This window comes from Triticum aestivum, chromosome 4A (assembly GCF_018294505.1).
Source record: "Triticum aestivum cultivar Chinese Spring chromosome 4A, IWGSC CS RefSeq v2.1, whole genome shotgun sequence".
Classification (NCBI taxonomy): Eukaryota; Viridiplantae; Streptophyta; class Magnoliopsida; order Poales; family Poaceae; genus Triticum; species Triticum aestivum.
In genome coordinates, this window is record NC_057803.1 from 752,658,852 (window position 1) to 752,677,271 (window position 18,420).

General features: G+C 45.1%; 1 protein-coding gene across 3 annotated transcripts; it reads right to left on the reverse strand.

Moving 5' to 3' along the window:
* Positions 1-4,681: 4,681 nt before the first annotated feature.
* LOC123088657 (uncharacterized) lies at positions 4,682-18,141 on the reverse strand. Of its 3 annotated transcripts, none has more exons than XM_044510886.1 (5): positions 17,832-18,141; positions 15,281-15,527; positions 9,292-9,386; positions 5,738-6,986; positions 4,682-5,615 (listed from the first exon to the last, which is right to left on the reverse strand). In XM_044510886.1, the coding sequence occupies exons 4-5, from the start codon at positions 6,719-6,721 to the stop codon at positions 4,911-4,913; spliced, it is 1,689 nt and encodes a 562-aa protein (XP_044366821.1). In that variant the 5' UTR covers positions 6,722-6,986; positions 9,292-9,386; positions 15,281-15,527; positions 17,832-18,141; the 3' UTR covers positions 4,682-4,910. The 3 variants fall into 3 exon arrangements, with proteins under 3 accessions (XP_044366821.1, XP_044366822.1, XP_044366824.1); XM_044510887.1 differs by having other exon boundaries at positions 5,738-9,182; XM_044510889.1 differs by lacking the exon at positions 5,738-6,986.
* Positions 18,142-18,420: the final 279 nt, after the last annotated feature.

The window sequence follows — 18,420 nt, forward strand, 5'->3', positions numbered from 1 at the left end:
AACCATTAAAAAATTGTCATTAAAAATTATTTCGTTGAGCCGTGACTTAAAACGGAGCGGCCGCAGCTTGATTCACCCTGTGAGCGCCCTTTTGCGTGTTGCTCCGCACACGAAGGGAAGGCCCAGCCCGACTGTCGGCATGTACGTCCACCATCGGGCTGGTTCCGTTGCACCTCTGTCGGTACCTGGGTTTATTTTGTTTGTCGAGTCCCCTTTATCTGGCTGGCTCTCAGCAACGGCATGCTTTACCAAGTGCGGTGTACATTTTTGGAGAGGGACATGAGGAGATCCCAATAAATCCAAACAAAAGCAATCAACCAATTCCAAGGCTCTCAGGTTGCACAATCCATCAAGGAGCCACACGGACCACCGGGCTGGATCTGAGCCCTTAAATTATTCACCTCATCTTCATGCATTGACCACAAGATGCGGATGATGGATGCACGCCTGCCTCTAGCTAGTATATATTTCTACTCCGGCCATTTTAATTTTCCCTTATCCCATTCGGGTTAGTACTTTACGTTTTGCATATCACATAATTCAACAAAAGTATTAAGATGAGATATAGCTTTTTCATTAGGATTTCTAGGAAAATTTTCTTCAATAACAAGGATTAACAATGCACATTTTATACCATACGACTCCGCACTACTGAGGGGGGGGGGGGAGCAATTGGTGTACTAATAAAATCATTATTATTAATATTCAAGAAATCGCACAACTTGATGAAACATCGTTGTGGTTTTGTGCGTAGGTAAGAACGGTTCTTGCTAGAAGCCCGTAGCAGCCACGTAAAACTTGCAACAACAAAGTAGAGGACGTCTGACTTGTTCTTGCAGGGCATGCTGTGATGTGATATACGTTGTTGTATGAGATGAACATGTTTTGTAAAAGTTATCTGCAACCGACAGGAGTTGCAACTAGTTTCTGGTGTTTGTAGGTTGTGCTAGTAGTCTACCAAGTGGCACCCAATACAGGTGGGCTTGGGACAGACTAGGCACCGTGGCCCGGTGTACCAAGTGGCACCCGGATGGTGGACTTGGAAACCCAGCACACATCGTTTGGGGCCGTACTGGAAACCTCGGCCGGACTTCCTTGCGGGTCGGACTTAAATAGGCGATAAACCTGGACTAGAGACTTGTGTGGTTCGTCAGTTCGTGGCCGACACCCTCGTCAGGCTTCCGTTTGAAGGTTGCCGAGATACATGAAGTGTATATATATGGTGGTAAGTGGTGAGAGAGTGTGTGTGAAGAAGTACACCCCTGCAGGGTTAATGATCTATTCGAATAGCCGCGCCCGCAGATATGGACTACTTGGAAGCTTACATTGTAAATAGACAAGTTGAAATGGATACTCTAAAATGCGCAAGATAAGCGTGAGTGCTATGGATGGCCTTATCGTAGGAGGGCGGGAGTGGATCCATAGTGATGTATTGATATGGTGAATATGTGGACTCGTGTGCGCTTTGTCACCCAAAGGAGTTACTCCTAGTCGTAGTTCAGAATAGCCACGGAGTCAAAGCTGGTTTGCTGCAGTTAATCCCCACAACCCCTTTATTGATACTGATGCATATGTAGTTAGTTCTGATGTAAGTCTTACTGAGTACCTTTGTACTCACGGTTGCTTAATTTATATTTTTGCAGACGAGACTTCAGTCTCGCTAGTGTTTTTTGTGATGTGTTCGACGTTGACCTATTAGTTTGGGAATCCCAGACAGAGGTCTGGGTCCTATGAAGGGCCTTGTAGATAGACAGACTTTCTAGCCTTCTTTCTTTTCAGCTGTCTGTACTCAGACATGTTTATGCTTTCGTTGCTTGTATGACTTTGGATGTTGGGTCATGAGACCCATGTTTGTAATATCATGCTATTTATGGCTCTTCGGAGCCTCTTAAATGAATACTTGAGTCGTAGAGTTATGTTGTGATGACATGTTGTATCTACACATATCGTGCATATTGTGTGTATGTTTGAAGTACATTGGTTTGTGTGGAATTCGACACCTAGTTATCTGCTTTGGTAGCCCTCCTTACGGGGAATCCACTGAGCCATGGTAGATCGATACTGCCCTGGAACACATGGATTGACCGGCATGTATCCTTCTTTGCTCTTGTGTCTGTCCCTATGGGGAAATGTCACACGGTGTTTTACTGGAGTCCTTGTAGCTTGCTATGACTCGGTTGCACACGCTGATGATCGACACGTGCATTGCTGGGTTACATATGCCTGTCCCTGTACATTTGTGCCAACTTGGTCTATGACTAGTCATGTCGACCCGGGTTCTCTGTCATATGGATGCTAGCATCACAATCATATACGTGAGCCAAAAGACGCAAACGGTCCTGACCAAGGTAAAGGCGGCAGCCGCGGGTTACCGTGTGTGAGCCCTAAAGTGATATGATGTGTCTTATGCTAGATCGGTGTGACTTAGGATCGGGGTCCCGACACGTTGACTTGGCTGGTGCTTGACCTCGGGGTCGGTGTGTATGTCGGAGCCGCGGCTCTAGAGATCTCTGGCATGAGGTTGTTGTGTTTGATCGTTAGGGTGATAGAGCCGTTGACTTGGCCGGTGCTCGGCCTTGGAGTCGGTGTTGACATCTGAACGGCGGCTCCTGAAACTGGTGTTGAGTGGTAGGGGTGTCGAATCTCGTTGGCTCGGTTGTTGGACAACCTCGAGGTTGATGTGTGCACTTGTTGCAGATGTATAGGTTTTCGACCACTTTTCCTTATAATCTGGCAAGTTCTCATCTTCTTAGTGAAAAGGCAGGCTTAAATTTTACTTAAAAAATAATGTTATTTCTCTAGTCTAGACACAAAATGGATGTTGGTGTTTTTTCTTTTTGCCGACCGTATTGGAGGCGGTTGTGTCGGACACGTACTCGAGGCCATTAGTAGATACAGTCAGTACTAAATTTGAACTAAAACGACGATGAGTAATTTAGAACGGAGGGAGTACTTGTATAGTAGGAATTCAATTCTACTCAACTAATCTAGTCTACAAAATGAGCTAGCGTGGGAATCCTTAATTGATTCAGTCTTGCTAAGCCTCAGATGATGCTATATCCGTGAGATCCTACATTAAGATCCGCGCAGAATCTTTTTTTTTCCAGTTTTTTTTCTCTCTTGCATGTTATGTCACTTGACTGAGAACTAGACACATCCTGATTGATTATTGAGGAAGAAGTACTGCTATGGTAATCACTGAATCTCAGCACATTTTGGTATTGCCGCCTACATCTTCTTTGTTGTACAGAGAAAACTAACTTTGTCGCCCCGATACCTCTCAAGAGCGGAGCATATTAGACTATGTATTCAGCCAGTCCCTTTTCCGTGCTGTGGCTACATATTCAGCCAGTCCCTTTTCCGTTTGATGCGCATAAAGTCAGGCAATCTGGCCTCCTTTCCAAAAACTCAAGAGCAAACTCAGAGCAGAATCAATTGTGCTAGATAACTAGATAGTCTCCACATCACATACAACCTTGTTTAATAGGAAGAAGTTTGTTATTGAAAACGGCACGAGTACACATTTTTGGGAGGATACTTGGCTTGGCGAGACACCCTTGGCCATCCAATACCCGTCTTTGTACCGCATTGTTCAACGACGTGAGGTGTTCGTCGCAACGGTCTTTCAATCTACCCCCCTTAATATTCAGTTCCGACGAACACTAGCGGGCAATCGTTGGGAAGATTGGCTCCGTCTAGTTATGAGACTGATGGATGTCCAGCTTTCACAACAACCCGATGAATTACGCTGGAAATTGACTAAGTCTGGAGTATTCACGGTTAAATCAATGTATATTGATGTTATTAATTCGACCTCCATTCCTACGTCCAAGCATGTTTGGGATGTCAAAGTGCCTTTCAAAATAAAAGTGTTTATGTGGTTTGTCCATAAACAAGTTATTTTAACTAAGGACAACTTGATAAAGCGTAATTGGACAGGACCTACTAGGTGTAGTTTCTGCGATCGGGATGAGACTATCAAACACCTTTTTTTTGATTGCCCGTTGGCCAAGTTGCTTTGGCAGACGGTCCACATTGCTTTTAATATCAATCCACCGTATTCTGTTAATGCGTTATTTGGGACATGGCTTAATGGGATTGAGCCTGATTTAGCGAGACATATTCGGGTTGGAGTTTGTGCTTTGTTGTGGACTATCTGGACTTGCAGAAATGATTTGGTTTTTAACAGAATATCATGTATACAATTTTTGCAGGTCTTATTCCGAGCTACACCATTGATCCGTTCGTGGTCGCTACTCACCCAGACGGAGGCCAGGGAGCATTTGGTTACTGGGTCTTTCCGATGGGAGATGGTAGATCGGGATATCTTCAACCGGTTTGGATGGCGGTCATGTAATAGGATAGGCATTTAGTATCCCTATCTAGTTTTAGCCGGCCGGTTGTGGCGTCTTTCTTTGGCTAGTTGGTGTTTCTAGCCCTTTTTGGCTCTGTGTGAGCTTTATGTGTTTTTTATTATTACTCTTGGAGACCTTTGGAACCATGTTGGCACTACTTAATTTGGTTAATAAGATGGCCGTATGCATCGTTCTGATGCTGAGGCCGGGGAATCACCCCTTTTCCAAAAAAACATCACACACAACCTTTCTTCATTGCAAAAGGTAGCAGTACCAAACACAAGTAACTGAATTTAAGTTTCATAGTAACAAACACAACTTATAGATACAACTGACATCATCGAGGACGGATCTTCTGTTCGTTATTCACTCTATCGCAATTACAAAAACAGAATGCCATTGCCGGTCGCATTACACACACAAACTCCCAGCGAAGGTTTGAGAAATAACAGATCATGCATAATGCATAATAGGCCGAGGAGTAACAAGTCTTAACTTGATGAGGACTGCCCATGCTCAAAAAATAGATGTCCTTGATGGCTGGGCTCCATGATTTCAGACTATTTTTTCCTTACTTGAAACCTCAGGTTGCTGTTCTTCTTCCGGTTGACGAAACAGTACACGCAGGTAACCGAGAATATCACTATCGCTTGAACCTGATGAGGACTGCCCCTGCTCAGTAATTTCATATTCTTTTCCCTTGATTGAAACCTCAGGTTTCTGTCTTTGTTCCATTGGATGAAACAGTTTACGTGCTTCTTGCACGAGGGTACTGAGAGTATCAGCATCATCGCCTCCAGATAAATGCTCAAAGGCGTCAACATGGCTCATGTCTCTGCAAGCTTTGTCCAGTGAGTTCATCAATCTACCAAGGTCTTGGTCAGAGTAGAAATGCTTGTGTCTTATCATGGATTTGGCCATCTTAGCAGTATATTTCACGATTCTGAGGCAGTCCACCACCGTGGAGTCGCTGTTCCTTTCTACCAATTCAATGAGCCTCTCCGGTAAGTTAAACTGAGGATCTTTCAAGCGAACTGCGTCAAGCAGAGGAGGTAAATCATCTTCTTTATCGATCATTTTGTGGTATGCCGTGAAGCATAGAGACAGCAAGGCTGCTTGCAGTTCCTTATCCTCGGGTTGCACACCATTTTGGGCATTATCTAATGATGAAACAACACTAGTGTTTTGCCTTTCTACATCAGCATCCAGTGAGACATTTCTTGCTCTCTGCCGCTGTGCAGGAAGCATTTTCAAGAGCAACTGCAATGTCAAAGAAATTGTATTTAGTTAGATTACCTAGAGTAACAATTAATTCATGACATGGTAAAATATATGAATACGTGAAGAAAGTAGAAAATTTATTGTTAGTCGAGAATGATTACGCCTGGCATGTAATCGGTTATGCGTCTCTTCAGATTCTCAAATAGCTCATTTTCCACCGCGTGGAGCGGTAATTCTTGGCTTACGATGTAGTGACTACATAGACCCTCCAGGATCCCTGCTGCACATATTCTGAATTTATTCCTTTCCTCAAAATATAATGCTCCGATAATCCTCTGAGCAGAATCGCCATTTTGTTCTAGGATGATCTTTCCTTCTAAGATGGTCTTTGCGTTGATTTTGCTCTCTTTGGAGAGCATGAGAAGCTTTTCACCAGCCAATCCTGTGATGTAATCATCCTTCCTGTAACCAAGAAAGATGCCTAGTAGCTGCACGACGATATTTTCTTGGCCTTGTATTTTTGTGATGAGAAGAACCTTCATGGCTAGTATAAGCCGTTCTTTATGACAATTATCACAGACGAGAATGGTCAGCATGGCGCTGATTGCTTCCTTGTTCACTATGATTTGGCTGCACAGCTTTTCGCCACTCTTTCCTGTAGCAGTATTGAGCCAGGTGCACGTCAATCGCAGTGATGCATCTACAACATCGGACCATTCACCATGATTAACACGGTGCAGTAGGTCGCGGCTTAGAGGCCTCATGATCATGCAAACTAGACCATTTATGTGGCTCATGACTCTGCAGTTGTCCTCGTCGGTGGCGAGCTTCTCAATAATAAACAAGCCTTGCAGCATGAGCTGCTTGTATTCATCCACCTCATGCAGAGAGGCATCCAGCAGGGAAGATATGCATCTGATCCCTCCAGGGAACTGTTTCAAACGGATATGCACACAATCCTTGCAGCTTTTTTCCGCATCTCTGCGTTGCATGGGCTCCTGGAATCGAGCGCCTTGAGCAGTTTCTGGAATATCTTCCCAGAGGACGACGAACCAATCAGCCGTTCTTTCACCATCGGCATGCGCGTGCCTTTTTGCTCCTCCTGTCTCGGGGTGTGTATGTTGACATTGACATACCCGGTCCATACGGTAACACTTGTGCTGGGAAGGTCCTCGGGTGACTGAGGAGAGTCATCATATGTGATGAGTGTGTCCAGGATCCTTGTCCCCGAAAGGAGGTCATCCGGTGAATGGGACTCCATCAGCTGTAGTGCATATGTGATGAGGTTCCTTCCTCTAGCAAATGAACTGTCCTTGTCGCATCCAATCCTTAACTCGTCAAGGTAGCCCAAAACAGGCGAGTAATCCTCAAATCTGTATTCTTCGGCCACTTGGTTCGCTATCCTTGTCCCTGCACGACCCAGAATTATTCTATAAAACAAGATGGTACCTTGGAACACGCCTAGGATGTATAGCACAAAAAGGGCCGGATTCTTGTTTGCTCCGTCTCCATCGGAGCTGCCATAATCACGCTCTTTTAGACGCCACACGCAACCGGCAGAAGTGATGTACAATCCAAACCCATAGATAGCTGCTAGCAGGCACAATATATTGGCGAACGCAATTCCTTGAGCGATCTCTAGGACAGCACCAAGCACATTTCGTACCATAAGAGGCCATCTGCCAACTGCCGCTGGTAGGCATGGCATACAGGCCCTCTCGTGTCTCCTTACTTGTCCACCTACATATAATACATCCCATAATCTCTACCTCTCTACCTCTCTATCTCTATCTCTACCTCTCTATCTCTATCTCTACCTATATATATTATATATTATATATTATATATATATATATATATATATATAATGATAAAGCAAATAGAGTTTCTGGTCGTCCTTCATTAAAACTGCCCCTAAAGTTGTAAATAATTACCCACCAATGCCAACGGTAAGTGAGAAGAATGTTTGGTTTCTTTTTTTTCCGCGCTCGCCCATAGCTCAATAAGGAAAGATCCCCGCATATACAACGACCATGCAAGCAGCTCACTGGTTGGTTCCGTGACCTACCACGCTAGAGGTCGTGGGTTCGATTCCCACACCCACCCTTTTTCTTTAAAAAATCAATTACTTTTTGAAATTTTCATATCTTCGAAACCCTAACTTCAAATCTGACATGCCATATATGAAAATTCATCAGAAAAATGTGTAGATTTCAAATATGCTATTATCATTAATTTTTGAAATTATGTTCAGGGTGCAAGCTTAAATAACACCTTCTTTGTATGATGAGATATTTTAGAAATGCCTATTACATATGTTCTTACAGATTGGTTATTTTTGTGGAGCTTTCCTATATGTTTGCAACCAAATTAAGTCTTGAACTGAATTATGATTGCGCGCGCACACACACACACACACACACACACACATTCGCGTCGCGTCCCATATATATGCGCTAGGTATATTCACTCTGTACGAAAAAATTTGTCCTTCAAAGAGATATACCTAGCACTAATTTGGTGCTAGATACATCCATTTGAGGGTCAAACTTGGGACAAGTTATTGTGGACGAAGGGAGTATATGAAAACACTTATGCACATGTTATCATTAAATACTAGAATGTTCTTTGCTACTACTATTTCATTCTAATAGAAACAACAATAAATGCGTAAACATATATTGGCAACTAGGTAGATATTTGTGTTGTATAATGAATTCTAAACACCTTCAGTACACTTCAAAAATCATCACACCTTTATGTTTTTGCACAACACCACTTATCATGTTGCTTATTTTTTTTTAGAAAAGTTATCATGTTGCTTGTTGCGTGGCATCATGAAAAATTTCAAGGATTTGCTGATGTCGTCAAGTGTGTGTATGAGGCGTGAATTTTTTTTCTCCCGTTGCAACGCACGGGCATATTTGCTAGTAACATTTAAAACTTTCACATGCTTGAAAATATTTAGACTCTTCACCAAAACAACAAAAAGCACCTTTACATCTACTCCATCCATTCCCTTTTGTAGTGCGCGTTAGTTTTCTAGCAAAATTCCACAATATAGTGTTACAGATAGCAACAGAGGGAGTACTTGTCAAGTGGGTGGGTGCATCTAGCTAGCTAGATGCATCATGTTGCAAACTAGTAAGCGTTTGGGTCTGTTAACTTGGTGGATGGTTACATCACCCACCCAACTCGGAACGGTAGGCAGGATAACGCCACGGTGGCAAGCAGACCTGGCCATGAGATGGGTTTGGCTAACATGTGTGGCACATGAGGAAGTTTTGCATAGGTGGAACTACTAATTTATGAGTGTTATTTTGCAAATTAAGATTATTAATTTTGCAATGAAGAACTTCTAACCATCATTAGACCGGTCAAACTAGTCTGATGATACTATCTCCCCAATGCATAGTATCATATGGTTAGTAGTAGCTGGTTATAAGTGTATGCCCAATGTGTATATAAGAAATCTAAATTGCCCATTGTGTATATACAAGTGCTCTGTCCCCTGATGGGCCGCCAGCCCATCAGTGATAACCAAGTCAGCACTGGCCATAAATTCCTGACGAGTCGCCACCCGTCAAAGTAGAGCTTTAATATATTCTGCCGGCAAATTATAATTAGAAAAAGGCCAAAATGTGTGCACTATCAAAAACAATATTTGTGTGAAACAATGGGTAAAACTAAAATAAAGTGGAGGATCTGGTGTTACCTTCCCGTGTGACTGTGATTGTCACGGTATGCAAGAAGCCCAAGCATAATCTTGGAATAGCAATTAAATTTTCACTCAGATGCATATCAAAGACCCTGTTGGATGTTCAAGTTTTGGAAGATATCAGCATGGTAGATGATATAACCATTCTAGCGAAACATCATTCGTAAGTTGTGTTTGCAATCAAATATCATCCGGTGTTTAGGGTAATATACTTTGGTGCTTTCTCTTAACTATGTCTATAGAAGACTCTAGATAAGGCATAATATTGTGGGAATCGGAATATCTATGTCTGCACAAATTGGACGCAACTTGGATGAGTTTAAAGTACTAATATGGTGGGAGCGTCATCCTTGATATGGTAGCTACGACTATGTAGAAATGATATAGTTTTTAGTGGTAAAAATTCTTCTCCATTGCAGGTTATCTACCAATGTATGCACTTGCTCCATTTGTAGTCTACTCTACAACGACTGGTACACCGACCGTTGTTTATGATGATTTGGACATGTTTCGAGCAGGTGGCCAGGGATGTTTTTACCCCACATGGGTGGTGGCATAATCTACGTATAGGCCCTCCACCCACTTCGTCTTAGGCATAGCTTCGGTCTTGTAAGACTTTGTTGTTGCCTGGCCTCTTCGTGTTAGGCATCGTTTCGGTCTTGTAAGACTTTGTTGTTGCCAGCGTAATACTCCCTCCATCCCAAAATTCTTGTCCTAGATTTGTCTAAATATGGATGTATCAAGTCATGTTTTACTATTAAATACATCCGTATCTAGACAAATTTAAGACAAGAATTTTGGGACTGAGGGAGTACTTTGTTGCGTAACTGGTCAGGAAGTAAGAAGTGTTGTTTTTGTACTAATGAAGAGACAACCAAACACCTCTTTTTCCAATGCAAGTTTGCACGTTCTACGTGTCCAGATATCCAAATACTGTCAAATTTGTATCCGCCCATAAGTTTCGGCAATATTTTTGGTCATTGGTTGGACGGTATTCCAAATAGGTTCAAAACGCAAATAATGGTGGGAGCGTATGCCATACTATGGTCGCTTCGGCTATGTAGAAATGATTTGGTTTTCAATCACAAAAATGCTTCTCCTTTGCAGGTTATTTTCTGTTGTACGCACTCGCTTCATACGTGGTCTACGCTACAACGAGCGGAGTAACAACCGTTGTTCAAGACGGTGTGTACGCGGTTGGAGCAGGTGGCTACGGAGATTTTTACCCAACATGGGTGGCAACATAATCTCCGGATCGGTCCACCACCCCTTTCGACATAGGCATAGTGTCGGTCTATATGACTCTATTGTTGCCGATTTGTCGGTTTTTTTCTTTCTTTTTGTCAGACTTTATGTGTTTGGCTATGTGCATCCTAATTATGCAAAGGCCGGAGGTTACTCATAATGCTTTGTATCCGCTTGATGTTACATTTTGAGATAATAAAAGCACACTTTTCTCTGTATGCATCGTAATTATGCAGAAACTGGTTGTATGCTCATTATGCTTTGTATCCCCTTTATGCTACATTACGAGTTAATAAAAACACCATTTATCATAAGAACAAATATGCATGCACAATATCGAAGACGAAGTTGATGCCTCTGACAGTGAGGACCGGATATAATGACAAAACAATCTCGATGATAGATAAGGATTTGGGAGCATATAGCATTCAAATTGGATGGTTTTTTTTTCTTTCTAAAATATACAAAAATGGAGGTAACAATGAACGCCCTCTATTCCTATGAATAGTTAAGGATGAGGGCACCATTTTTCATATGAATTAGCCCTTATGTTTTGTACTATTCACTGACAGGTGGGACACAATGGTCATGGAGATGTATAGTGACGTTTTAGGGGCTTTTCATGATATTTGGTACTAATTTAGGGGGCTTTCTGCAAAAAAGAGGCTCCAGCCCCGCCCAGTCACTGACAGTTGGCTTGGCGCCACGCTGCCTCGCGCCGTATATGGCTGCAGATAGGAATTGAACTGTACATGCTCGCTGAATCAAGTTTCGGCACTGTTTTTTCGTATGCTTCAACTTTCGGCACCAAACTGCACATGTTGTGCAACTTCATGTAGCACAAATTGATTGATCTATGTCAGAAACATGAAACTTTCTCAATGTACTACCTCTGTCATGGTTTATTGGTCACTTTTGTATTTTGTGCCAAAATTTCAACGTAGATTTAGCTGATAAAATATTAATGCATGACATCAAAAATTATATTGTTGAATTCGTATTTGAACATAGTTTCCAATGATACTATTTTTTGTGACATGCATTAACATCTTGTTAATTAAATTCATGATCAAAATTTGGCACAAAATATTAAGGGGACCAATAAACCAGAACGGAGGTAGTATTTCAGAAGTGCTCCAATCAATTAATTCCCCCTTCCTAATGGACAATATAACGCATTTTGGGATGCAATATCCGTGGTTCAGTTTAACTAGTGGACCGTCATGCTTGCAAGAGATATGCAAATTCATATGTTAGTCTTTTTTTCTCTCTCGCATTTGTACAATTTCAAGTCTTCATGTAGGATTTCAACCGACCCTAATTTCCTACTTCCACCGTATCAAAATATAACATGTTTCTATGTAAGTAGATTAGGAGCACTCGGCGACGCCGCACTCCCAAATCACTGCCGATCGTCTGCGTGCTCAGGATGCGCGCCACTCTTGCAGAAATGAATTCTTACGTGTGAATACCGGATCAACGCGTATAGCATAGCAGACTAGCAGTGCATGCATGTCCTTCGTAATTTAATAAAGCAGCTCAGAACAGGAACCGTAATTTATTGCTATGAGCCATGCAAGTTCGCCGTCAAAGTCCGCTGGTGGTGACCGTCTCGATGACGGCCTTGAAGAGGATCACCGCATCGTCCACGAGAACAAGCCCGTGTACTCACCACCGCAATGAGCCAGACGCAGTTCGTCCCTCGTCTACTAGCCTTAAGAGCATCTCCAGCCGCGTCCCCAATAAGGGCCCCCCAGGCAACTTTTCGGCCGCCGGCGCCAAAAAATCGGCCCAGTCGCGCCCTTAGGGTGCCCATTTTTCCCCGGCTCGGGCCGAAATTGGTGCCGGCGGACCCAACCCGAACCCGGCGTGCTGGGGAGCGCTCGGGAGCACCTGGCGAATATTTTTTGGCGCGAAAGCGCCGTGGGCCAGCCGCGTCAGCGACTCGACTCTCTTCTCGCCGCTTCGTCGTCCTCATTGTCTCGTTTCCCGCGGCGAATCAATGCCAAAGCTGCGCGCGCTGCCGCGCCGGTCAGCCTCCATTGATGCCTCACGGGCGGCGGAGTGAAGGCTGGGCGACGCGTGTCCCCTCACCCGCCACCCCTCCCACCACGCGTAACGCGCCGGCCAAGCCTACCGCGCGGCGCCTCCGTCTATATAAGACGAGAACAGCGCGCCGGAGACACGCACAGACACTCCACCGCCGACGCGCCCACTTCTCCCCCTTCCTCCTCTCGCCATCTCCAGCTCAGAAGGATGGCCGAGCGCTTCCCAGGCGACGGCGCGCGCGGCGGCGAATGGCTTCGGGCGCCGCCATCTGCGCGAGGACGAGGCTCGCCTCCTCTTCGAAGCCGAGTACCCGGCCCCGCCGGACATGCGGGTGCCCGGGGCGTGGAGGATCAGCGCCGGCGGCGTGCCGGTGCCACCACCACCCACCGGGGCGGCGAGGGAAGGCCCGCGGTACACCCCCGACAGCCTGCTCTGGGAGCCCTACTTCCGCCGCCGACACGCCGAGCAGCTCGAGGCGACGAACGGCGTCGTACCCTCCGGCAGGCTCAACTCCGAGGGCCGGCGCCGGTGGTGGGGCGTGCCCGGCCGCACGTTGGACGCCGTCCTAGAGTACATCGAGGGCGGCAACACGCCGTGCCTCGAGTACCCCGTTCCCCCGTCCTTCTCACGCCGCCGTGGGAGCTCCTGGACGCCGAGGCGTATGGAGCGGCCCGGCGCGTCCTCCTCCTCATCCGTGCGCTCGTCGGGCTCTCCCTGCCTCCGCCCCGTCAAACCGGAGCCCCAGGACAGGCCTGTCAGCGCGCGCACCCGCAGCTCCGGCGTCCGCATCGGCGACTCCACCCCCCTATATGACCGCTTTGTCCTCGTTGAGCCCAAGCCGGAGCCCGGCCTCCCTGCGTAGTACGAGGAGATAGCCCGGCGTGGCTTCTCCAACGAGGACGCCTTGCAGTGGGCGCGGGACGACTATCTCCGCGATGAGATGGTCCGGCAGCGCCGGGCCCTGGAGGAGATCGAAGCCCGCAAGCGCGGGCGCGAGGACGAGGACGGCGTTGTGATCCTCGACAGCGACGACGACGAGGACGCCCCCGGACCGTCCAACCCGCAGCAGGGACGGCGGCGGCGACTACACGCGGTTCTACAGCCTCCTCGGCATGTAGAACTGCGAGGGCGGGCGGCAGGCGGCGGGGAGCGGCGAGGCAGACGGCGAGGAGCGGCGATGGAGACGGCGAGTGGCGGCCCCTAGTAGTTTTTCCTTTTTTTTTGTAAAATATGTTTAAGTTTGAATGAACTCGCCGAAGTTTGCAATGAATTTGCGCCGTGTTTGTGCCGTGTTTAAATTTTTCAAAAAAACATGGACGCCGTGACTGGGGAGGCATCACGCCCCCAGCACGCGGGTTAGCGCCGGTGCACCCCGGGGGGGCGATTTTTATCCTCTCCCGAGGGGCCAACGACGGAAGATGCTCTAACTACTCCAAGTTCCAAGAAAGCCCGTGTACTCGCTGCCGCCGAAGAACCGGACCCAGTTCGTCCCAAACCTACTAGTAGGCTACTACGTTATCAACAACTCCAAGCTTCGAGAAAGGCAGCTTATGTCATCGAGGACTGCTTCCGTGGGAAGACTTGATGCATGTTCGTGCATGACTCAGACTCGCTATACCAGCGACCAGCAAGCCCTCCTCGACAAGCTCGACCTCGAGAGCTTGACCAGCGAGGTGCGGGGCAGCTGGCTTGAAGTTGGAAACGAGGGAGTTGAAAGAAGAGAGGAGGAAGAAACGATGAATGCATTGATTAGGCTGGTCATAGTGGGGAGTAACTTAGACTAGTAACATGCATTTATTACTAGTCCATGTTACTACACCTTCATAATGGGTAGTAACATATGGATGGTAAAATACTCCCTCCGTCTAGATGAGTAAGTCATCTTAGGTTGTGCACCGTGACCAAGGAGGAGGGGAAAATGAGAGAACTTAATGTTCATTTGCTAATTAATAGCATTGCATGCAATGAACTAACCACTGCATGTCGTGTTTGGTAGTCTCAAATCATTAAAAACATGCACACCCCACATCTCTTATTGGTTGATATGTCAAGAAACAAGAAACGATGTAGAATTTAATGCACCGCGCCTAAGTGTTTTGGGATTATTTGTTTTTCGTAAGATGACTTACACACCTAGACGGAGGGAGTACAAGCCTTCATTTTACCTCGGAATGTGTTATGTTACAGTAACAATATTATGTTACCACAAGCATCTCTCCCCTCATCAACTTCATGCCACGTAAGCAAATTTGTCTTGGAATGTGTCATGTTACTATCTAAGTTACTCCCACTATGACTAGCATTAAAGATGTGGCCGTTACAGGAGTAAAGACAGCTTTGGTTGCTGGTTGTTGGGCACTGGAACAGACGTGCTGGGGCCCGAGACAGACGGTTCAGAGAATATATCTATGCATTGAACTAAAATTAAAGAGTACACTCAATCTACATATAGTGGTACATATCCCGATGCATATTGAACGATGAGATACCAGGGAGGTGAGCCCGCAGGTGCTCCTACGCACTTTGGATGTTTTTATAGGCTTTGATTAGAGGTAGTATATAGGCTTGTTGCTTTGGAACACAAAACCAAAATTCTCTCATAGGTTGGACACACTTACATGACAAATTAAAGAGATGGCCTCCAACTGAAGTTTGTAAGGAAATTAAGCTACAAAAGTAAGCAGAGACTTACCCGGCAGTTTGTACGAGGGTAATCACCGTGAGAAACCAAAAGTCCTTGGTATTTAACATAGACACGAAACCACCAAGAAGGACGACGGTGGTCCACGTAACCACTAGGACGCTCACCCCTCTCATTGCCATCCACAAGTACCCCATAAATGTTGCATAGCAATTGATATGCTTTACTTCCGCCCATTTGGAGTCGTCGACAGAATTGAGGCCAGCCTTTCTCTCCGTTGAGAAAATGGCAAGAACTTCTGAGGAAAAGGCAAAAAGCAAAGAAGACATCAGGAGTTGAGATCGACTGAAAACGAAATCCATTGTATCAGCAACCTTAACAAGCTACTAATAACTTAGCTAGCATGATTTGGAAGCAAACCACATGCTTATTTATTCTATTGAGCATTGACCAAAAGACAGGTCGTCTTCTTAACTGTCGGCCAGCCTGTTAAGCTCAGCGGCAACCAGTAGCATATTTTTGTCCTCCCAACTCGTATACAAATTAGCTCAACATATTTTTCCTGTGACAAACAAAATCATTCATATATGGCCCAATCTCTAGATCGTTGCATATTTGAAAGATTAAGGTTCCCTGACGTATTAAAATTTTCATGTGGTTTGTCCACAAGCAAGTAATACTCACCAAGGACAACTTAATCAAGAGGCGAGGGTAGGTAGTTCACGTTGTTGTTTTTGTGATCATGATGAAACATTACAACATTTATTCCTTCAATGCCCCAAATTGCTTTGGAGAACAATTCATATAACCTTCAACATTAATCCTCCAGTTGACATTGAGTCATTATTTGGAACGTGTTTAACTGGGGTTGAACATACTACTGCGGCTCGTATTCGGATTGGAATATGTGCACTTCTATGGGCTATATGGAACTGTAGGAATGATTTTACTTTTAACAGACAACACACTTTCACTTTCTTGCGGGCCATCTTCAGAGCTACCGCATGGATCCGTATGTAGTCCTTACTCACTCCTTTGGAATCCAGAGAGCCTTTCGTTACTGGGTGCAACCAGCGGGAGATGGTAGCACGGGCTAAATTCAACCGGTTCAGATGGTGGTCGCATAATAGGATAGGAGTTTAGGAAGCTTATCCTTCATATTGCCGTTCCGGTTGTGATTGTCGGCAATGTACTTTTCTTTTTCATTTGCTTCGCTCCACTTGCAAGCTGTAATACTTTTATGATTTTGTGCTACTTCATGAATTGCTTAATAAGATGGCTGCATGCATCATTATGATGCCCAGGCCGGGGGTACGCCTCCATTTCCAAAAAAATAAAAAATCATTCCATAAGCAGTTGGCCAACCAAGTGTAGTTATGCGATGCACTCAAATTGGTCAGTAGGGGGTGGGGTGGATTCTTAATTAATGTTATTAAATGTGACATGGTGGCATAATCAATCTGTTGTCGGCCTGCTTGTTTGCCAGGACAACATGTATGATGCACTTAACTATCCATCTAACGAGGGTGTCCAAGACAGGGGAGACGGAGAAGAAGAGGACACAATGGTGTTCATGGGCAAACTAAATGGTACATGTAGGATGGACTTGCTTACAGAATCACTTATATTCTGCTCATGAGTAACCAGAATTTGAGTTCGTCCCCAGGTAGAGTTCCAACGTTCGGCTCTGATAGTTCCCCAGTTAAGTTCGTTTGCACACATTTTTCCTTGGACCCTCAACACATTAATTGTAGGCCGACACACCACCTACCACGCTAGTACTAGCTATACATCAAGTTAGATGTACATAAATGATATTGTACCATGTGGCTGTGACATGTCATCTTCCTCTTCCTTTCTTTTTTGCAAGAAAGCATCTCATCTTTTAGTCACAAACATAAATATTTTAGATATAAAAATAGATTAATGAATCAATAAGATCTTCATCCACAATAATAATGATATCATTTTTGTCGTTCGCTATTGTCAAATCGTTAACGGAAAATATGTTAATTAATTAACTCCAGTCATGTCCTAGTTCTATTCCTAACAATCCTCTCTTGGGAAGCTAACGGGCTCCAACTTCAAAATCGGTTGCGTCCTTAGAGCATGGTTAATAGTATAGCCAACTGCCGGTTATATGATGTTATCATGTCATCTGTAATAAAGCATATAGCGGGTAAATTTTATCACCCTAATATAAACTCTATAACATACCTTTTGAAAATAGAACATCTGAAGTTTATATTGGTATATTTTTTGTAATATACTATGACTTGTATTAGGTTGGTCAAATTGACGACCTAGGGGTACGCAAACGCCCTGTAAACTGAAAGAGAGGGAGTAAGTAAGACACAAAAAATTAAGGAAAAGACCCTCACAGTCAAGGCCATTGACAGACACCCCATGCATAAACATTACTTTCTCCCAGGCTCTGCCTGTAGAAGAGATCATGGCTTGTTGGCCGTGATGGAGTGCTTTATATAGAACAGAAATATACCTTCATCTCCAACCAAGCAGTCACACACACCACCTACCACAGAGTCACAGACACAGCCGTATAAAATAAGCCCGAAACTGCGGGGCAGAGCACAAGACGAACCTTGTCGATGAGGCGGCGCCATGGTCCAGAGCAATGAGCACAGGTAGCTCCCTTGACTTGTCGGAGTTCCGTCTGCTCCTTCACCCTTTGCTCCACACTTGCCGGCGAGGAGGACCGTGCTGACGTGCTCAACGCTGTGTATCCTCGGTGTTTTAGACACCTCTAGGCTGCTGGAGGGAAGTTCCATGAGCGCATTCTGCCATGTTGATGTTGGTGTCTATGCTTTGCTACTCCTACTTGTGACTGGGGATGATGTGTGCTCCTCAGTTAGCTGCGCTGTTTGTCACAAAGAGTAGGAAGAGAGAGGAAATGAGAGGGGGAAATCTGCTGCGTTGCTATACTGACTAGAGGACAGGCTCTGGTGCCCACCGGGTGTGGTGTCCTCCCCGGTACACACCGTCCGATCTAGATCCTGTGGTCGCGCTCGGCACTGCGTTAAGTGAGGTATAAAGACCCAGCTTAGAGCATCTCTAATAGCAGACCCAAATTTTAGCCCAAGACCTAAAACTGAAATTATGGGGTTTTTTGGCCAAAAAAGGCTCCAACAGCAGGCCCATTACTGTATGGTGACCACAAACTTTTGGATAGG

Excerpts from the sequence above, each read along its gene's own strand:
- LOC123088657 (XM_044510886.1), bottom strand. The coding sequence starts at position 6,721 with ATGGACCGGGTATGTCAATGTCAACATACACACCCCGAGACAGGAGGA. Across the intron at positions 5,616-5,737 it reads TAACCGATTACATGCCAGGC|TTGCTCTTGAAAATGCTTCC; the intron begins GTAATCATTCTC and ends TTGACATTGCAG.